Source organism: Myotis nattereri (assembly GCF_964212035.1).
Source record: "Myotis nattereri genome assembly, chromosome: 6".
Lineage (NCBI taxonomy): Eukaryota > Metazoa > Chordata > Mammalia > Chiroptera > Vespertilionidae > Myotis > Myotis nattereri.
This window is the reverse complement of record NC_138081.1, coordinates 26,686,753-26,705,566: the sequence shown is the minus strand read 5'-3', so window position 1 is coordinate 26,705,566 and position 18,814 is coordinate 26,686,753. Positions and strand designations below refer to the sequence as shown.

General features: G+C 41.0%; 1 protein-coding gene across 1 annotated transcript in view; it reads left to right on the top strand.

Moving 5' to 3' along the window:
• DST (dystonin) overlaps positions 1 to 18,814 on the top strand; it is a gene marked incomplete at its 5' end in the record, with an annotated part of 425,995 nt that overhangs the window by 192,703 nt on the left and 214,478 nt on the right. The window contains 4 exons of the mRNA XM_081094138.1: positions 12,555 to 12,644; positions 13,179 to 13,277; positions 14,860 to 14,937; positions 16,973 to 17,065. Of these exons, the coding sequence (XP_080950264.1) occupies positions 12,555 to 12,644; positions 13,179 to 13,277; positions 14,860 to 14,937; positions 16,973 to 17,065 (360 nt within the window). The remainder of the gene's footprint in view (positions 1 to 12,554; positions 12,645 to 13,178; positions 13,278 to 14,859; positions 14,938 to 16,972; positions 17,066 to 18,814) is intronic.

The following is an 18,814-nucleotide window of genomic DNA, read 5'->3' as shown; positions in this document are numbered from 1 at the left end:
AATTCAACATGAGATAGCTTAGCAGGAGAAAATGATCAAATTTATTATACATGTTCATACAGGGTTCCATAAGAATATGAGACCAAGGACCAATGGGCAGTTAAGACTTATATGCCATTTGAGCTAAGGAGAACGGGGAGGTTGTGGTTTGAGATTTCAAAGGTCAGGAAGGCAGTTTACATGGAGATGGAAATGCAAGTTTGGTAAGTGAATGTTGGTCCATCTCTGTAAATGGTACATAGAAAGGACTTGGATGAAAGGAACTTGCTGGTTCCTCACTGTCTGTTATACTTAGTTCATATTAAAATATCACTATCTATGACAATAGCTTCTTTCCTGAAACAGGTTCTCTATATAAATTCTTTTAGACAGTTAGGGGAAGGTCAAAGATTCCTTGAAAATAACCAGCCTAAAATAATTAATATCTAAAACAGAAATATTTTGGGATGGCGAACTCTGCTTCCCCTCAGACATAGAACTATTTTTTAAGGGGAATGATGATTGGTATCTTGTTATAAACCAAGGAACATGGGAGTGCAGAAGGGGGATCCTTCACAGCCTGGGTGACTGTAAAACTTGACCTTAAAGGAAAGGTAAGACTTCAGTACCTAGAGGAGGAGTTGAAACAGAACAGCACTTTGGGTAGAAGGAACACCGTGAGTGCAAGCCGAGACATGACGGTGGTGGCTTTGAAAATGTGACCCCATCTGTTCAGCTGACATTCTTTCCAAATTCTCTTAGCCTTTGGGTTGGAAGTGAAACTCCATTGGTAGGGTGCTGGGACCCGTGTATCTTGAAAATGTGGTCTCAGATTTGGTAGGTGTCAACCTGACTCAAGTGTACTCTTGGTTAAACATATTTAAAAGATAGGTGGCTTATAACGGGCTAGAGACAAAATAACTTCTGTTTAGATATTAGGCTTTAGTATGAGACAATGATGTGGCATCATATATATATATATATATATATATATATATATATATATATATATTTTATTGATTTTTTACAGAGAGGAAGGGAGAGAGAGATAGAGAGTTAGAAACATCGATGAGAGAGAAACATCGATCAGCTGCCTCCTGCACACCCCCCACTGGGGATGTGCCCGCAACCCAGGTACATGCCCTTGACCGGAATCGAACCTGGGACCTTTCAGTCCGCAGGCCGATGCTCTATCCACTGAGCCAAACCGGTTTCGGCATCTTTTTTGACTAGTTATGTACAGTGGGGAGGACTAGCTGGTGAGCATCTGTGGTCCACAGACCTCGGTTGAGTAGATCAGAATCTGGAAATTTGGCAAAATTGTAATGTCACTTAGAAGTTAATCACTTTGAAAAAATTGGTAGCATCTTTGAAAGGTTTACTCTTCCTATGGAAGGTATAGTTCTGTTGCAGAGATTAATTTTAACGTGTCAAATTTTTTTTCCTTTAAGTAATCAACGGAAAAAACCTGTATTTATAATTCCTTCCGAGCAAATGAGTTTCCCAGATAGTTTATAGTGGTTTTATTTAGGAAAATGTAAATCATGGTACTGGGGACTTGGAGTTTCATCTGAATTTAAGGCAACAAAAAATGTTAAACAAGAACAGGGAAGCGGTGTGAAGCATTAGCATGAATTGCAGCAGAGGCAGTGGGATCTCATCATCTGGGGGTGTCTTTAAAAATAGTTTCAGTGTTTATCCCCCTGTGGCAGTTGTCTTGATCATAATCCTGTATTTCAAGGGTTCAGTGAGGATACAACCAGTTGTTGTTAGTTGTTTATTTGTAAAGACTTGAGGAAATGGGCTTATGTTTAAAGGAGAGTGAATTAGTTTGCATAGAAAGTATTAGAATATTATAAAGGCCTTAAAACTATAAAATATGCTCATAAGAGACTCTGTCAATTTTTCCCAATCCTTGAGGCTTAGAGATGGAGCCACCACTTGTGTCATCCCCGCCCTTGGTAGTCTTTCCCTGGCAAAGAAGGCTCTGAAAGGGACACCAGGAAGTGCCGTGATGGTGTGACCAGAAGATACCCACATTGGCCAGCTCCACCCCTCCTGGAGCCTGAGCCACAGGTGGATTTTATTACTTGCTTAGCTCTCTTTGCCCTCTATGAGGACCTTGCTTCCTCCCCAGCCTAGAGCCTGACTCATCATATTCTAACCATTCCAGCAAGTGGATTCCTGTTCCACTGAGGGCTGGGGGCTGGTGAGTGTGCTACACATCATCTCGGAAGTAGATGAAATTACTTTTGGGGGGCTCAGTTGGTTCTTTGATTTTTTGTATGTATTGAGAGGGTAGTGCTCCCCCCCCCCGCCCCCAACAACTGTGCTGTGAAAGGTACTTTAAATTGGGCCAGAAGGAGAGTTCTTATTTGTGACAAGGATCCACTTAATTGTTGAATTGCTGTGTAGCAGGTCAGGCATCAACAACCTATAGTGCATTTGACAAAAGCCCCAAAGGAGATGGTTCAGCTCAGAAGTATTCAGTAAGCCATAACCAGCACTTTAATCAGAATTGCAAAGTAGTTGAAATTTTTGTTTGTCATTTCCCTATATCCCTTTCCTGGACTCTTCTCGCCCCACTGACCAGCCACCCAGGGTCCTCCAACTACCTTCTCAGTGTTAGAAGCGCTTCCTCTAGAATCCCATCATGCCCTTGCATTGCCTCCTCAAATCCACCCCTTCCCATGTTATTCCATCTTTGAAATCGATAATACAGATAATACATAGGTGTTAAGATAACTAGTCTGATAAAGTGACCTGGCATTAAGGGGCAAATGACTGATAGCTTGCTCTATCCCAGAAGCTGTCTTTATTTTTATATAGGAACTGAATGTATTTTACCTGAATGTACCTCCAGTTTATAATAACTTATCTGAATCTGTTTTATGGCATTGGTATGACCTTACTGGAGAATCTTTAGTGGGGATTTATTGAGGAATACACATTTTTAAAAACTAGTTGTTAATTTTATAAAACTAGTTGTATAATTAAATAAAACCAATTAAAATCTTTAAAATAATTTTATATGATTTTCATTGAAAAATATGCGCAATTCTGTTTCAAAACTTCTTCAAAGAAAACTAGAATTTGAAAATATGATGGAATTTTTTTTTAAAATGCTGATGGTAAAGGATAGGACTTTGATGACGTAGGTATAGATTACCTTTGTTAAACAGACATTTTAGATTTAGTTATATTATTTAGGACTTGGCATAAATGAACTCCTGTATGTAAATATGTAGGACTTAGCTATTATGATAGTACTAGAGGCCTGGTGCATGAAATTTGTGCACTTGTAGGGGGGTCCCTCAGCCTAGCCCAGCCGTGGGCAAACTACGGCCCGCGGGCCGGATCCGGCCCATTTGAAATGAATAAAACTATTGAAAAAAAAGACCGTACCCTTTTATGTAATGATGTTTACTTTGAATTTATATTAGTTCACACAAACACTCCATCCATGCTTTTGTTCCGGCCCTCTGGTCCAGTTTAAGAACCCATTGTGGCCCTCGAGTCAAAAAGTTTGCCCACCCCTGGCCTAGCCTGTGCCCTCTCGCAGTCCAGGAGCCCTCAGGGGATGTCCGACTGCCAGCTTAGGCCACCACCGCTGCTCTCGCCAGCTGTCAGCCCGGCTTCTAGCTGAGCAGTGCTCCCCCTGTGAGAGTGTACTGACCATCAGGGGGCAGCTCCTGCATTGAACACCTGCCCCCTGGTGGTTAGTGCACATCATTTCGACCGGTCATTCTGCCCTTCAGTCTATTTGCATATTACCCTTTTACAGTATAGGATTTTCAATAGTAATTATTTGTCTTTTTATATTGCTACTAGAGGCCCGGTGCACAAAAATTTGTGCACTCAGGGGGGAGGGGGGGGGTCCCTCAGTCTGGCCGGTACCCTCGCAGTCTGGGACCCCTCGGGAGATAAGGACCTGCTGGCTTAGGACTGCTCCCGGGTGGCAGAGGGCAGGCCCAATCCCTAGGTGCAGCCCCTGGTCGGGCTCAGAGCAGGGCCGATTGGGGAGTTGGCCCCCTGTCATGCACAGAGCAGAGCGGATCAGGAGGTTGCGATGCCACCCTCAGTCACGCTCAGGTTAGGGCTGATTGGGGGGTTGGGGCACCGCCCCCTGTCACACTCAAGGCAGGGTTGATGGGGAGGTTGCGGCACCACCCCCTTTCACGCACAGAGCAGGGCCAATCGGGGTTGGGGTGCTGCCCCTGTCACTCACAGAACAGGGCCCATCAGGGGGGTTGGGGCTATGTACCATGTCACGCACAGAGCAGGGTCCATCAGGGGGTTAAGGAGCTCCCCCCTGTCACTCACAGAGTAGGGCCAATAGGGGAGTTGGGGCACCGCCCCCTGTCACACACAGAGCAGGGTGGATCGGGGGTTGGGGTGCCGCACCCTGTCACATCCAGGGCAGGGCCGATGGGGAGGTTATGGCTCTACCCCGTCACACACAGAGCAGGGTCCGTGGGGGGTGGGGTTGGGGCGCCGCACCCTGTCACACACAGAGCAGGGCTGATCAGGGGTTGGGGCGCCGTACCCTGTCACACACAGAGCCCCAGGGCGATCAGGGGGTTGGGGAGCTCCCCCCTATCAGGCACAGAGCAGGGCTGATCAGGTGGTTGGGGCACCTTCCCCTGTCACGAACAGAGCAGGGCCGATAGGGAGGTTGTTGCCCCGCCCCCTGTCACACACAGAGTCGCAGGGCGATCAGGGGGTTTGGGCGCTGCTCCCTGCCATGCTGATCCCGGTGCCGGGAGGCCTCGCGGCTCCGCTGATCCCGGTGCTGGGAGGCATATTACCCTTTTACTATATAGGATAGAGGCCTTGTGCACGTGTGGGGGCCGGCTGGTCTGCCCTGAAGGGTGTCCTGGATCAGGGTGGGGGTCCCCACTGGGGTGCCTGGCCAGCCTGGGTGAGGGGCTGAGGGCTGTTTGCAGCTGGTCACACACCCTTCAGGGTGGGGGTCCCCACTGGGGTGCCTGGCCAGTCTCGGTGAGGGGCTGAGGGCTGTTTTCAGGCTGGCGGGTGACGGAAGCTCCCAACTGCTCCTTTTTTTCTTTCTTTTTTTTTATTCTGGGCCAGCTTTACCTCTGGCTCCAGCTCTTAGGCCTCTGCTGCTGAAAGCAGGTATCTGGTTTGTTTGGGTTCTATAATAGAAACACTGTATCAACTCCAGCTCTGAGATCCCGTCTGGACAAAGCAGGTTTCTGGGGTTTTTGTTTAGCTTCTATATTTGTAACAATGTTTCAAACTGCAAGCTCAGCGGCCGGCAAGGCAGGCGGGGAACGTTGGAGTCCTCCGTCACTGAAGCAAGCAAGCCTCATGTCAGTTTCAAGCTGCCTGGCTGCCAGCTGCCATCTTGGCTGGCAGTTAATTTGCATATTGCCCTGATTAGCCAATGGGAAGGGTAGCGGATGTACGGCTAATTACCATGTTTCTCTTTTATTAGATAGGATAGTCACATATTTACATTTATATCAAAATTTAGTTTTATTGACAAAATTATTTATTATTTGTTAGAAGGGTCAAGTGATTATAACCCCACTTTCCCCAGATTTTTCTTTCTATTGCCCAAATTATGAGAATGTGAGAGGAATGGGAAAGAGGTGAGCAGAAAAATGCTAGTTACTGGTACCTTCTCCTTTCATTATGCCATTGAAAACTGCTTTTGATAGAATAGTATTTAACCATGATCTTTTGAAGTGATAACTAGTTTAAAGGTTTATATAAGTAATGAGCTAGGAGGATATTTGATGTTAGGGTCAATTTGCATATTACCCTTTTATTATATAGGATAGAAATGAACTCTAAAACAGTGAGCAAATATTATAAAATTGAGTATACAAAGTAATTGATTTCTGATTTTATTTTCTCTTTTAGTTACATTATTTGTAGTTGCTCAGCAAGATCTATGCAGACCTTCAGGATGAGGGAAAAGCACATGCAAAACCAAATTTATGTCTGTCTTCATGTTGACAAATAGGAAGAGCTGGCAGGAAAGGTAGAGGACTCAAACCCAAACCAAAACAGACAAGAATCAACCATTCAAACCCCCAAATTAATACAGAAAGGAGTAATATGCTTTAAAATTTTGAAAATTGAAATTGGCTTTTAAAAAGGTCCCTATGACAATGCTGAACCTGGGCAGAAAAGAATACAAAAAACAGTAAGTTGAAACCATGACTAAAATGCCCCCAAATAAAAAATGAAGTTTTATCAGTAATATAAATGTGTTTTTTTAAAAATTGATTGTAGATTGTTTACCTGAAAGTTTAACAGAGAAATCTTATTTTGCCAAAGGACTAATCAGGTCCATGTGAAGTAGATGGATTATTTGTGCTGCCTAGGGCCAACATTGGTTTGTTTCAAACTCTTTATTATTTTATTCATTAATACCTTAACACATTGTGAGAATCATGAGAATGCTCGTGTTTTCTGTTCTAAGGCTTGTGGCCAATCACAAGAATTCTTTAAAAAGATACTAGCTTGTAAGAACATGTAATAAATAACTTCAAAATGCAAAGTGTGACTTTAACACTTATGTAAAACGTTTTTTGTATTCGTTCAGTAGAAACTTATCTGGCCACTGGGTAAAGCTAGCTATAAAACTACTGGTCTGCAATGTGTTAAGATATATGACAAATATCTTTATAGTTTAAAAAAAAATTAAAAAAATTAATTCTGTTCGGCATTAATGATGACTTATTAACATATTGCCTAAAAAGCATGACCATCTTTTTTCTACATCCCGTAAGGATGTTTCCCCATTACACTCCCTGCATCAGTATAGAATTTACATAGTTTGAGCTATGCTTTTTATTCTTTCACAACTCTTAAAGAAATAATACTGAAATAAATTTGTAATATACAAAATTGTTCAGATAGGGCAACTACCTAAGAGAATATCTGGTTTTAAGCATTTCTGTGAATTTTATTGATTTATTTTTAAATATGTTTTTATTGATTTGAGAGAGACAGAAAGGGAGAGGGAGAGAGAGAAACATTGATGAGAAAGGAACATCGATTGGCTGCCTCCTGCACGCCTATTGGGGGATTAGCTCACAATCCTGGGCATGTACCCTAACTGGAAATCAAACCCGTGACCTCTTGGTGCATGGGTGGATGCTCAGTTCACTGAGCTACACAGGCCAGGCCATTTCTGTGTATTTTCAAAGCATCAACTTACTGATCAATAATTGATGATGGTGATATATTGATAGACTATTTTAAATTTATTTTTTTAAAATATTTTTATTGATTTCAGAGAGGAAGGGAGAGATATAGAAACATCAATGATGAGAGGGAATCATTGATCAGTTGCCTCCTGAATGTCTCCCACTGGGGATCGAGCCCGCAACCTGGGCATGTGCCTTGAGCGGGAATCGAATCGTGGACCTCCTGATTCATAGGTCAACACTCAACCACTTAGCCACACTGGCCAGGCTTAAATTTATTTTTTTGAAGTAGAACTTTTAAGGAGTTCTCCCAAGAGAATTTGGTAGCTTATTTTTTATGAATGTATTTGTTTTAAGTATAAAAATGACATTGAAGATGATTTTCATTGAAGCTGACGGTGACCCTTCCCTGTACCCAGTTTGTGCAAGGCAGTGAGATGATCTCATTTGGGACAAGCCTTCTTCTATTATTTATGTTCCTTTCTAAAGATAGTCGGTTGTTTTCCAGAATACTGCATCTTTTAGGTGTAGGACTCCTTCAGAGAGGACTGAATCCTTCCTGATAGAGAAAAAGTTGGCTTTTTCCTGAGGGACCGTTCCTCCTTCATTGCGTACAGACTGGGCCCCAGCAGCTTGGCTGTGCTTTGGGCTTGCTCAAGATAATAGCTTACAAGTTATGTGTTGGTCAGAGATGCTATGTCCTCATCCTGTTTAAAAGCCTTCAGTGGTTCTCTTTACTTAGGAAATGTCTAAGCTTTTTGAAACGACATGTAAAGCCGCCATGTCTCCTGGCCCACCTTCCTACCTCACCTCCCACCTCCCATTTCATCGATTTCACGGACTGTTTCCTTCCCTGCACCATGCAGTTGCATGCATCCCTGCCCTTTTCCTTTGTTCTTATTCTTCCCTTTACCTGGCACATTTTCATGTCTTAACCAGGCGGACTTCTTAGCTTTCAGACTTGGTTAGAGCTCCTCAGAGCCTGAGCTGCTCTGACTACATTTACTCTAGACTGAAATTTCCTCTCTAAATTTCTACCATATCAGACTGCAAGTCTCAAAAGGTGGCACTCGCTTGTTATTCATCTTTGTACCTTTAGAACGTAAGTGATTCCCTGGCATATAGTGGGTGCTCAATAAATATTTAGTGACCTCTATGGTAACAGTATGTTTAAATATGGAAAGTAAAACTTTTGTCGGATTTGGATTAACATCAACCAATACAAAGTCAGACTTTTGAAAAAGGCAGTTTTAAACTAACCAGGCAATGATCTTATCTTTAAAGAAGAATTTGATTTAGCTCACATAAAATCAATTACAATAACAATTCTAGAGTAGTATTTTTCAACAGTTAAGCCATTTAAATGGACAGACCTGGCTCCATCTCTTCTATTGTCTCTCAAAAATAAATTTGAGATGCGTGTTGCCTCCATCACCATTACCACAGCACCCTGTTTAGAATCTCTCCCTCCAAGCCTCACCATTTTTTTCTGCTTACTTTAATTTTTCTTCCTTAGGCTACGCTTCTTAAGCAAAAGATTGGAAGATTGGTGCCCTCTAGGGGTAAACTGCAGGTGCAGCGCAGTACACACATTTTAGAGAACACTGCACAGTTCTGGGAGAATCGTATGAAATACAGAAAATGATGCTCCTCCTTCTTATGTAATTCACGTTATGTAACTTAATCCCACAGTATCTCACAGTGCTTTCACTTTGCTCATCTGCTCCTCTAGCACTATTTATTCAGACAGTTTTTTGTTCCACAGGGAGAAAATATCCAAAATGAGAAGAAAGGCTGTTTTATTAAAAATTGAAAACGGAAGGTTACGACTATTGGCAGTTAGTGTAGTCATTTGTGAAGGAAAGTTACCGGCCAGATGTCTGTGACTCAGACCCAGGACAAAATAAAATCTTTTCTGTTTCAGCTTAACTATTTAATTTCTTATTTTCTTTCTCCTAAATTTCAGATATTTCTCCAGAGCCCCATTTCCCCCATCTCAGTTCATCCAGTAGCACTCTTTCTCCATAATGTTGGTTTGTAATTTTTAACTAACATTCTCTTTCATCTCATTCTTTTGTGGTGAGTAGAATGAGCCAAGTTTTAAAAGGTCTTAGTACAGGGTCAGGTACCTAGTATTAACTTATTGTGTATTTATTTTTGTTTATTATTATTAACTAGAGGCCCGGTGCACAAAAATTTGTGCACTCGGTGGGGAGAGGGGGTACCTCAGGCAGGCCTGTGCCCTCTCGCAGTCTGAGACCCCTTGGGACATAACGACCTGCTGGCTTAGGCCTGCTCCCGGGTGGCAGAGGGCAGGCCTAATTCCTAGGTGCAGCCCCTGGTTGGGCTCAGAGCAGGGCCGATTGGGGAGTTGGGGCGCTGCCCCTGTCATGCACAGAGCAGGGCGGATTGGGAGGTTGTGATGCCACCCTCAGTCATGCTCAGGGTAGGGCCGATTGGGCGGTTGGGGCACTGCCCCCTGTCACACTCAAGGCAGGGTCGATGGGGAGGTTGTGGCGCCACCCCCTGTCACGCACAGAGCAGGGCCAATCAGGGAGTTGGGGAGCTCCCCCCTGTCACGCACAGAGCAGGGTCAATCAGGGGGTTGGGGAGCTCACCCCTGTCACGCACAGAGCAGGGCCCATCAGGGGGTTGAGGAGCTCCCCCTGTCACTCACAGAGTAGGGCCGATAGGGGAGTTGGCGCACTGCCCCCTGTCACACACAGAGCTGCAGGGTGATCAGGGGGTTGGGGAGCTCCCCCCTATCAGGCACAGAGCAGGGCTGATCAGGGGGTTGGGGCACCTTCCCCTGTCACAAACAGAGCAGGGCCGATAGGTCTGAGGGCTGTTTTCAGGCTGGGACTGAAGCTCCCAACTGCTCCTTTCTTTTTTTTTTAATTCTGGGCCAGCTTTAGCTCTGAGGCTTGGCTCCAGCTCTGAGGCCTCAGCTGCTGAAAACAGGTATCTGGCTTGTTTCGGTCCTATAATCGAAACTCTGTATCAACTCCAGCTCTGAGATCCCAGGTCTCTGAAAGCTGGTTTCTGGGGTTTTGTTTAGCTTCTATATTTGTTACAATGTTTTTTAAACTGCAAGCTCAGAGGCCGGCAAGGCAGGCGGGGAACGTTGCAGTCCTCCATCACTGAAGCAAGCAAGCCTCATGTTCAGTTTAAGCTGCCTGGCTGCCGACCGCCATCTTGGCTGGCAGTTAATTTGCATATCACCCTGATTAGCCAATGGGAAGGGTAGCGGTCGTACGCCAACTACCATGTTTCTCTTTTATTAGATAGGATGATGGTGGCATGTGTTTTTCATAGAATGATAAAGATGATAACGTCTTATATTTGTCTAGCCTTTTCATATGCATTATTCTTGTAGACCCTCAGAATAATCACCCGAGATAGGAAAATAGGCATTATCACATGACAACTAATGCCTCAGAATTTTTTCAAGCATTCAGTGTTAGTCTATTTCTGCACTCCTCCCAAATTGTTTTTTTTTAAACTTTTTTATTGATTTCAGAGAGGAAGGAAGAGGAGGAGAGAGAGAAACATCAATGATGAGAGAGAATCATTGATTGCCTGCCTCATGCATGCCCCTACTGGGGATTGAGCCCGCAACCCTGGCCTGTGCCCTGACTGGGAATCAAACTGTGACCTCCTGGTTCATAGGTCAAGGCTCAACCACTGAGCCACATCAGACGACTGGTCCCCTCCCAAATTCTCAAGAAATTAGGCCAAAGGCTTGAGAGCAGCTTTCCATTTTACATATTTTAACTTGTTACATTACATTTTGAAAATATGATAACTTTTATTTTCAGATCATAGAATTTTTGTTTTCTAGTTTGAACAGAGGCCTTCTCTTTCCAAATTTTGATTTTGCAAATGAGAAAATTTAGGCCTAGATTATAGGCACCTGGTACTAGTTTATGGGACTTGTGGCGAAAGCAGCACTTAAATGCAGGCTTCCTAACTTGTTTTGCCTTATAACATCTTTTCTCTCCTAAGTTTTGATAAGCGTAATATTATTGTTTTTCTTTTATAAACATGCCTAATTTAATTTTTCTTTATTGTTGCATAAATATGGAGGAAAATGACACTTTGTTTTGGAAAGTTTCTCTGCTGTAGGAGGTTTAGTTCAATCTGGCAGAGCAAGTTGTGAAATAGTCTTCCTGTGAAATAAGTGTTCAGAATCACACCCCGTCTTTCACTGTCCTGGAGTGAGAAAGACATAGGAAGTGGAAGGAGTGTCATGTGAGCCTCGCAGGACGTGGGTGGGATGGCATGGGTTCAGGAGGCCAAGCACTTGTAGCAGATATCCCTACTTGGCAGACTGAACAGAGGTTTGGGGAAATCTTTGGTGGTTTGAGCTCTAAAATCACAAGCTTAAATCTGGCTTGTGGAAGAGAGGAAGAAGCTGAGGGTTAACTTTGTGCTAGTGATAATGGTCATGAAAACCCCCCACCACAAGATTTCTGTTGTGCAGAGGAAGGTTTGGACAGAGGTCTTCTAACCTTACATCTGTGAATTTTTAAAAAACGTTTTATTTTGAAATAATTATAGGTTCGTGGACGCTTTCAAGAATACTGCCCTTTATCCAGCTTACAGCTGTGGATTTTTTTTTTTTTAAATTAATCCTCACCAGAGGAGTGAGGATATTTTTCCCCATTGATGAGAGAGAGAGAGAGAGAGAGAGAGAGAGAGAGAGAGAGAGAGAGAGAGAGAGAGAGAGAGAGAGAGAGAGAGAGAGAGAGAGAGAGAGAGAGAGAGAGAGAGAGAGAGAGATGTGACAGAGACACATCGATTGGTTGCCTCCCACAAGCTCCCTGACGAGGGGCGGGGATCAGACCTGCAACCCAGGTACATGCCCTTGACTGGGAATTGAACCTGTGACCCTCAGGTGTGCAGATCGACACTCTTAACCACTGAGCCATGCTGGCCAAGGCCATCTGTGGATTTTTAATGTGTGGAGTGTGTGCTTCTGGTATGCAGATCTTGTGGCCAGAGAGTAGGAAGACCAACAGGGGGTAAAAGTTGCCTTTCTTGTTAAATTGGCTCTAGTTGCTGTATCAGGAGTCATGAAGATCAGGGTGTTGCCTCTATTTTTAAAAATTGTAACTGCATGTAATAGACCAGGCTTATATTTATATAGTGTGTTAAAACATGTAATAATTCTGCTTGTCTTTGTGAGTTATTAATCTGAAAGTTACATTTTTAGTGTTTAGATTTTAAATTTAAATTTAGTATTTTAGTAAGAGAATAAAAATTTAAAAAATCACTATATGAATGAGTACCATAGAAGAAATGTTTTCTACTTTGTCCTCTTCCTTGTTTGAGTATTAAGAATGATCCTGGGATCTACGACCGAAAGTTAAATTGCTTTTCTCTGCGTAGGTCCGAAAACACGTGAATGATCTCTATGAAGACTTAAGGGATGGACACAACTTGATCTCTCTTTTAGAGGTTCTTTCGGGAGACACCCTGGTAAGTTGTAAATTTCTTAATTTATTTGGAGAACATATGCATATGACTGGGATGTTTTTGGCACAGATTGTTCAGATTTCTGTAATATTCATCTTTTTGAGCTGTAATTTCTGCCTGAAAAAAAAAAAAAGTTTTGGTTGGATTCCTAAGCATTTTCAGGTTTTGAATGATGTGACTTTGGGAGATTGAAGCACTTTGATCACCTTGCTTATATGCTCAGTTTTATAATTAAAATACTATTTTTGTTCTTGCTTTTCTTTTTTTGTTTACCTTTGGGTTGTTTTTGCTTAGCAGAAGTTGTATGCATAATATAACCACACATTAAAAGACTCACAAATAGCCAGGAAATAAGCACCGCTTCCTGAAAAATGGTCTAACCCACTCCACAGGTGTCATTTCCTTTTTTTTGTGAACATGACTTCCCTGTTCTTGGTTACCTGTTCTCCTTCATTATGTTCTGTTCATGCTCTTCTTTTCATTTCTGGTCTGTCTTGTGTCTTTGCTGTCCTATCTTCTGTCTGTTATATTCATTAGCCAAGGGAGCGAGATTTTTTGAAGACCTTACGATTGGTGAGTGCAACAGAAGCATGCGAATATGAACAGCATGAGGATGTGGAGGATGAGGATAAGGGGGTAGGTGTCGGCCCCCATAACTCAACTAACCTAGCCTTACAGTGCGGTGAGCGCTAACGCGATAGACAAGTAACCCACGGGTTCGGGCTCCTTTGTAGAAAACGTTAGAAAGGACCAAAACCCACAATGAGTGGATGTGTGTGAACCAAAACATTGGACAAAGGAAATATTTTCTCTTTAAATTTATTTATAGATTACTGTGCACTGCATGGTAATCGAACATAAGCACTTAAGGGATAAGATGGCATTTTAGCTAAAGGATTTTATATAGTTAACGGACATCTTGACAACTAGCCTGCTAATTTTTATGCAAAGTTACCCTATTTCTAGAATTTATATTTCAAACATGGCAACTATTTTTTGCTTTATTTGAAGGAACTTCTGGGTACTTATTTAATATTTAAGTTTATACTTTAAATCATAGCTGTTGGCATTAGGTATTTAACGGACATTCTTTACCCTGCCACCTGTGTCTCATTTTATTTAGAAAGGGAGGTTTTAACAATCTAGAGTCTTGACAACTAACAGAGCTGATGACAATTAGTTGACCACAGTCCACCTTTGCAAGACCTATGTGCTTCTTTTGCCATCTACATCCCTAGTGCCCCCTGATTTCATTGGAAATTGTGCTTTTTTTTTTTTTTTGGATCTAGTGGGTGAATTCACCGACATCATTCCTACCTGTTGTATAGAACCTACTTTTCCATTCTGTAGTCTGCTGTCTTTTTTATTATGGGGCCTTGGCTTCAGCACCCTATTCATGTTTGAGAAGCTAAGATCTCAGTTTTACTTTTTCCCCCCTTTGGAAGATTTGATGTGGCAAATTTCAGCTTCATTCTTTGTATTTTTGTTAAGCATTTTCCCAGCTCTGTTTCCTTATGTTTTCCTTTTGCCAACTTGCAGTGATTCTAAAGGGAAACAGTATCAAGGAAAAGAATTATGGTTTGTCAGCTTTCCTGAAGTGGAAAACTATTACAGAGTCCTACCAATTTTGTGAAAAACACTAAAATAAAATAAAGAGGAAATATATTAAATGGTTTTAATTGCTTTTCTCCCTTCCTCTATCATGGCTAAGTAAAACTCCACTGTCTTTCTCCTTGTTGGTGATTTTTTTATACTAATTGCATGCTACTTTTCCTCATTTTCATTCACATGCCGTATATATATATATATATTTATAAAAATCATTTTGATAATTGTTAGAATTCATTAAGAAGGGAAAATGGTATTTAATTCTTCTTGTGCAGCCATACCTTAATAACTATAGGCTAGAATTGTATTTTAGTGAATATAAAAAGTCTATACGTTCTATGGTATTTTCTCTTTTCCTTTGTTTAAATAAAGCATTTGGAATACAGAATATGTTTAAATAAAACATATTGGGAGAAATCCCTAGTAGTTTAAATTTAATCCCAGATAATACAAAAAAAATTAGAACTGCCTTTAAAGAATTTAATGGGCTTACCCAAACAGTAAATACCGCTTTGACATATTAAGATAAGCATAATGTATATTTATGTAGTATGTTGTCATTGTTATAAAAAACTAGTGTTTTTTATACCCTGCATTTTTCTATTCTTAGCCCAGAGAAAAAGGTCGGATGCGTTTTCACAGACTACAGAATGTACAAATTGCACTTGATTATTTGAAAAGACGCCAGGTAAGATGTTTTTCAAAGACTGTAATCATCTTATATAATAAAAGCCTAATATGCTAAGTGTCCGACCTTTTGTTCCACTGTTAGACCAGTTGCTATGATGCATACTGACCACCAGGGGGCAGACACTCCAACCAGTAGCTTAGCTTGCTGCTTGGGTCCGGCTGATCGGGATTGGGTGAGAAGGGCTGGACACACCCTGGAGCCCTCCTGTGGCCCCTCCCTGGCCCCGATTGTGCACCGGTGGGGTCCCTCAGTCTGGCCTGCACCCTCTCGCAATCTAGGACCTCTCAGGGGATGTCCGTAGGCCTGGATGAAGGACCCTACTGGTGCACGGATTTGTGCACTGGGCCTCTAATATAACCATATGTGACTGAGTTAAACTACATAGAATCATGTCAGGGAATGAAAAGGTTAAATTAAGACTATGAATTGTAATCATTATACTTGTGCTTCTGTGAGACGAATATTCTAAAATATTTATAAACATTTGCTCCAAAGAAAAGGAAGTTAATAGTAGTTGTAAGCTTAGAGGAATTACAAGTGGCTACATTTCCATTTGAATAAGAGCTACTGATTTTCATTCTGTCAGAATTTGAGTGCTTTTGCCTAGGAAGTTAATGACAGAATGTTAAGAATGTCTGTGAACAGTTTTTAGTAGTAGGGAGGCAATACCTTAATTTTTATACTTGTTTTATAAAACTATTTTTATAAAAAATAGTTCATAATATTTTAAAAATTAAGTATTTTGATATTTAGTAGTGATGAGGCAATGGTTTATTTTTTATAAGTAGATAATACTGGGTAATTTATAAGTAGTTAAAAGTAAAGCAACATTTCTGACAACAGTCTCCAACTGGCTTGAGATTTCAGAAAAAATCAAGGAAAAGAATGGACACCATATTGGATATGATCTTGATTTTGGTAGCATTGTGTATAATAATGGTATAAACCAAGTAATTGGTAACTTTCAGTGAGTAGAAAAAAGGAGAAAAAGACATTCAGGAGAACTGAAAGTTGCTGAAAACAATAGGAACTCAGAAGTGGGAACAATTTTGTTCTTGATGGAGTAGGAGGAAGGGAGGGAGACGGGGAGAGGGAAACACTATCTTTTATTAGTTCTTCATTTAGGTTATTATGAATGTGAAAATGATCTTAGTTTTTAAATTCTACTAAATATTATGTGTTCAAATATTTTAAATGTTATTGGTACTTGCCTTATTGTTTTTAATTCCAGTGGAAGTTTCCAGAAGGATTAATAGTTAATTATAATCTCCTGGTATGAAATATATTTGGCAGTATTTTGTCTGGGAAGTAAAATGTTACCTATCATTGTATTTAATTTTTGGTATTCGATTCATGATATATAATTCTTTTGCATTCAGGAGGTAATACTAGATGTCATCATTGCATTAATTTACCTGAATGCATAATACGTCAGTTGATAAGCTTTAAGTCTCTCTCTCTCTCTCTCTCTCTCTCTCTCTCTATATATATATATATATATATATATATATATATATATTTAAACAGCCTTACAAATGTCCAGTCACTCATGGATTTACTTATCTTGGTAACAGTTTGTGAAAAAGAAATAGAAAAGTAATGCTAGTTTTTATTAACCCTTTGTGAAGGAAGTGTGACAAAGTTTTAAAAATTATTTTATGGCTTAGAACTATTTCCTACTTAATTGTAAAATAAAGCTTATTTTCAAAAGGCAAATGTCCAATTAAAAAAATCTCAAGTATCTAAGACTTCTCAGTTGAGCGGTATTTTTGTTTTAACAAACAAGTAGTTTTATTACTTGATCTAGAAGACAAAACCAAGATAATCGCCGCTTTTCTTTGTGGCTACTTTATAATTTGCAATCTAAAATGACTGAAGATATGGAGTAAAACAGTATTTTGAAGATTACTGGTATTTAAATCATTCAGTTTTTTTCTTTGTGTAATTTAACATCGCTTTTATAGATAAAGATAAGTCATGTGATGGTTTGAAAAAGTTTTTTTTTTTTATCTCTTCTTCACATATAACACAGGTGAAGTTAGTGAATATTAGAAATGATGACATAACAGATGGGAATCCCAAGTTGACTTTGGGGTTAATATGGACAATAATTTTGCACTTTCAGGTAAGCTTAATTTTTCTTGATTGTCATTTCTTTTAGCCTCTTATTGCTAGTTCCAAATGGTTCATTCGCATCAAGGGTGAATTATGCATTCACATCCTATGGAAGATAGTAAATTTTAGGCTTCTTTTCTTAAACAGTATATTTGTGTTATTTCTTTCAAGTAACTGCTTATGAACCTGGTATCCCATTTCCTGTTGTTGATAACCTGAAATGTCTTTAGGACAAAGCTTGCCATCTCAGAGTTGGACGACAAGATTCTTTTTAATTGAATGCAGACATATTTCTTTTGTTTATTGGAAAGTATTACGTGATGTAGATATATGAAAATTTTATTACTCAATCCTTAATGTAGAATGGTTTTCACTGGTATTATGGTTTCTCCACTATGCAACATATTTTCTCTTATTGGTAGACACTAGATGGCAGTATAATTATGATAAAGCGATCTTCTGAATTAGTATTTATGTTTTTATATAGAGCTACACTTTTTCAAACTAGATTTGGGGAGGGTAAATGCAAATACATAAAAATTTATTGGCAACGAATGATTATTTAATAAGTTGAGAGCTGATTGTGAGTTTTAGTTTTCGTAAAAAGATACATTTTGAAAAAAGCCATCTTCATTTGAAAAGCCGAGTCCTAATTTTGGAATTTGCTTTTGTTTATTAATGCTGTGCCTGCCCACGCAGTGTTCTGTGTGCAGCTCCGAGCCTGGCCCACAGTAGGCATGCGGCACATCTTACTGATGGGCTGTGCAGTGGGCCTTGAACGAGGAGGAAATAGCCTGCCAGCTTCAGAAAGGAGCTGGGGTTTTGAGCCAGATTTTGAGAGGAGTTAGATTTACTTCTTATATTTTAAAAATCGACTAGGACACGGGATTTGTAGGGGAATGGTGGAAAATTGTGTACCTGAAGCTCATTTGGGAACAGGAAAATTCTGACAGGTATGGAGAGCTACAGGAAGTAAAGTTTAGGTAGGTTCCAGCTTCTGAACAGGCAGCTGAGAGAAGTTGCAGCAACCAGAAATCAGAGGCTCAGACTCAGGTACCAGGAGACCCAGGGAACCAGGTGTCAGGCAGCCAGACTGCAGGGCAGCTAACATAGGTGAATGTCCACTCATCTGGGCGTTGATGTCAGAGGCCCAGTAACAGGAACTGGAGGCAGGACCCTGAAGGACCGTAGGCTTCTATTTCTAGAGGACCCCATCCTCAGGGGACTCAGGGGACTGAGCCATAAATGAAGGCAGAGATTTGGGCATGGAGCCTGACCTTGTTACCAGAATTGGGTAAAGACTAAGTAGAACTGGCCAAAAGCTGATTTCACATGGATTTCCTCGGCAGCTTTCTCAGGGCGTCTTTAATCATCCCCGAGTGGATCAGGTTCCTCGACTTTAAGTAGGGTTGAAACTGCAAGAACCCCACTTTGGAGGGTTAGAGGCCTATTGGGACAGGGAGCCAATCACATCATTACCGACGGAGCCGGTGAGCCAGGTTGTGCTTTGAATGTTGGAGTGAGAATCCCTGTGGGGCAGTGGGGATACACTCAGGTTTTGGGGGGAGGCAGAGTTAAGTTTCATTGTTGGCTCTTTTATTTATGGCTGTGACGGCATTGAATAAGTCACTTAATCACTCTGCACCTGAAAATAATTTTTTTTAGGAAACTCAGCCTATCAATTCTGTGTAAAATAAATTGAAATGAGCAGAGTCCATAATGAGGGAGATAATTTAAGAAGCTGAGGTGGTGATTTCTG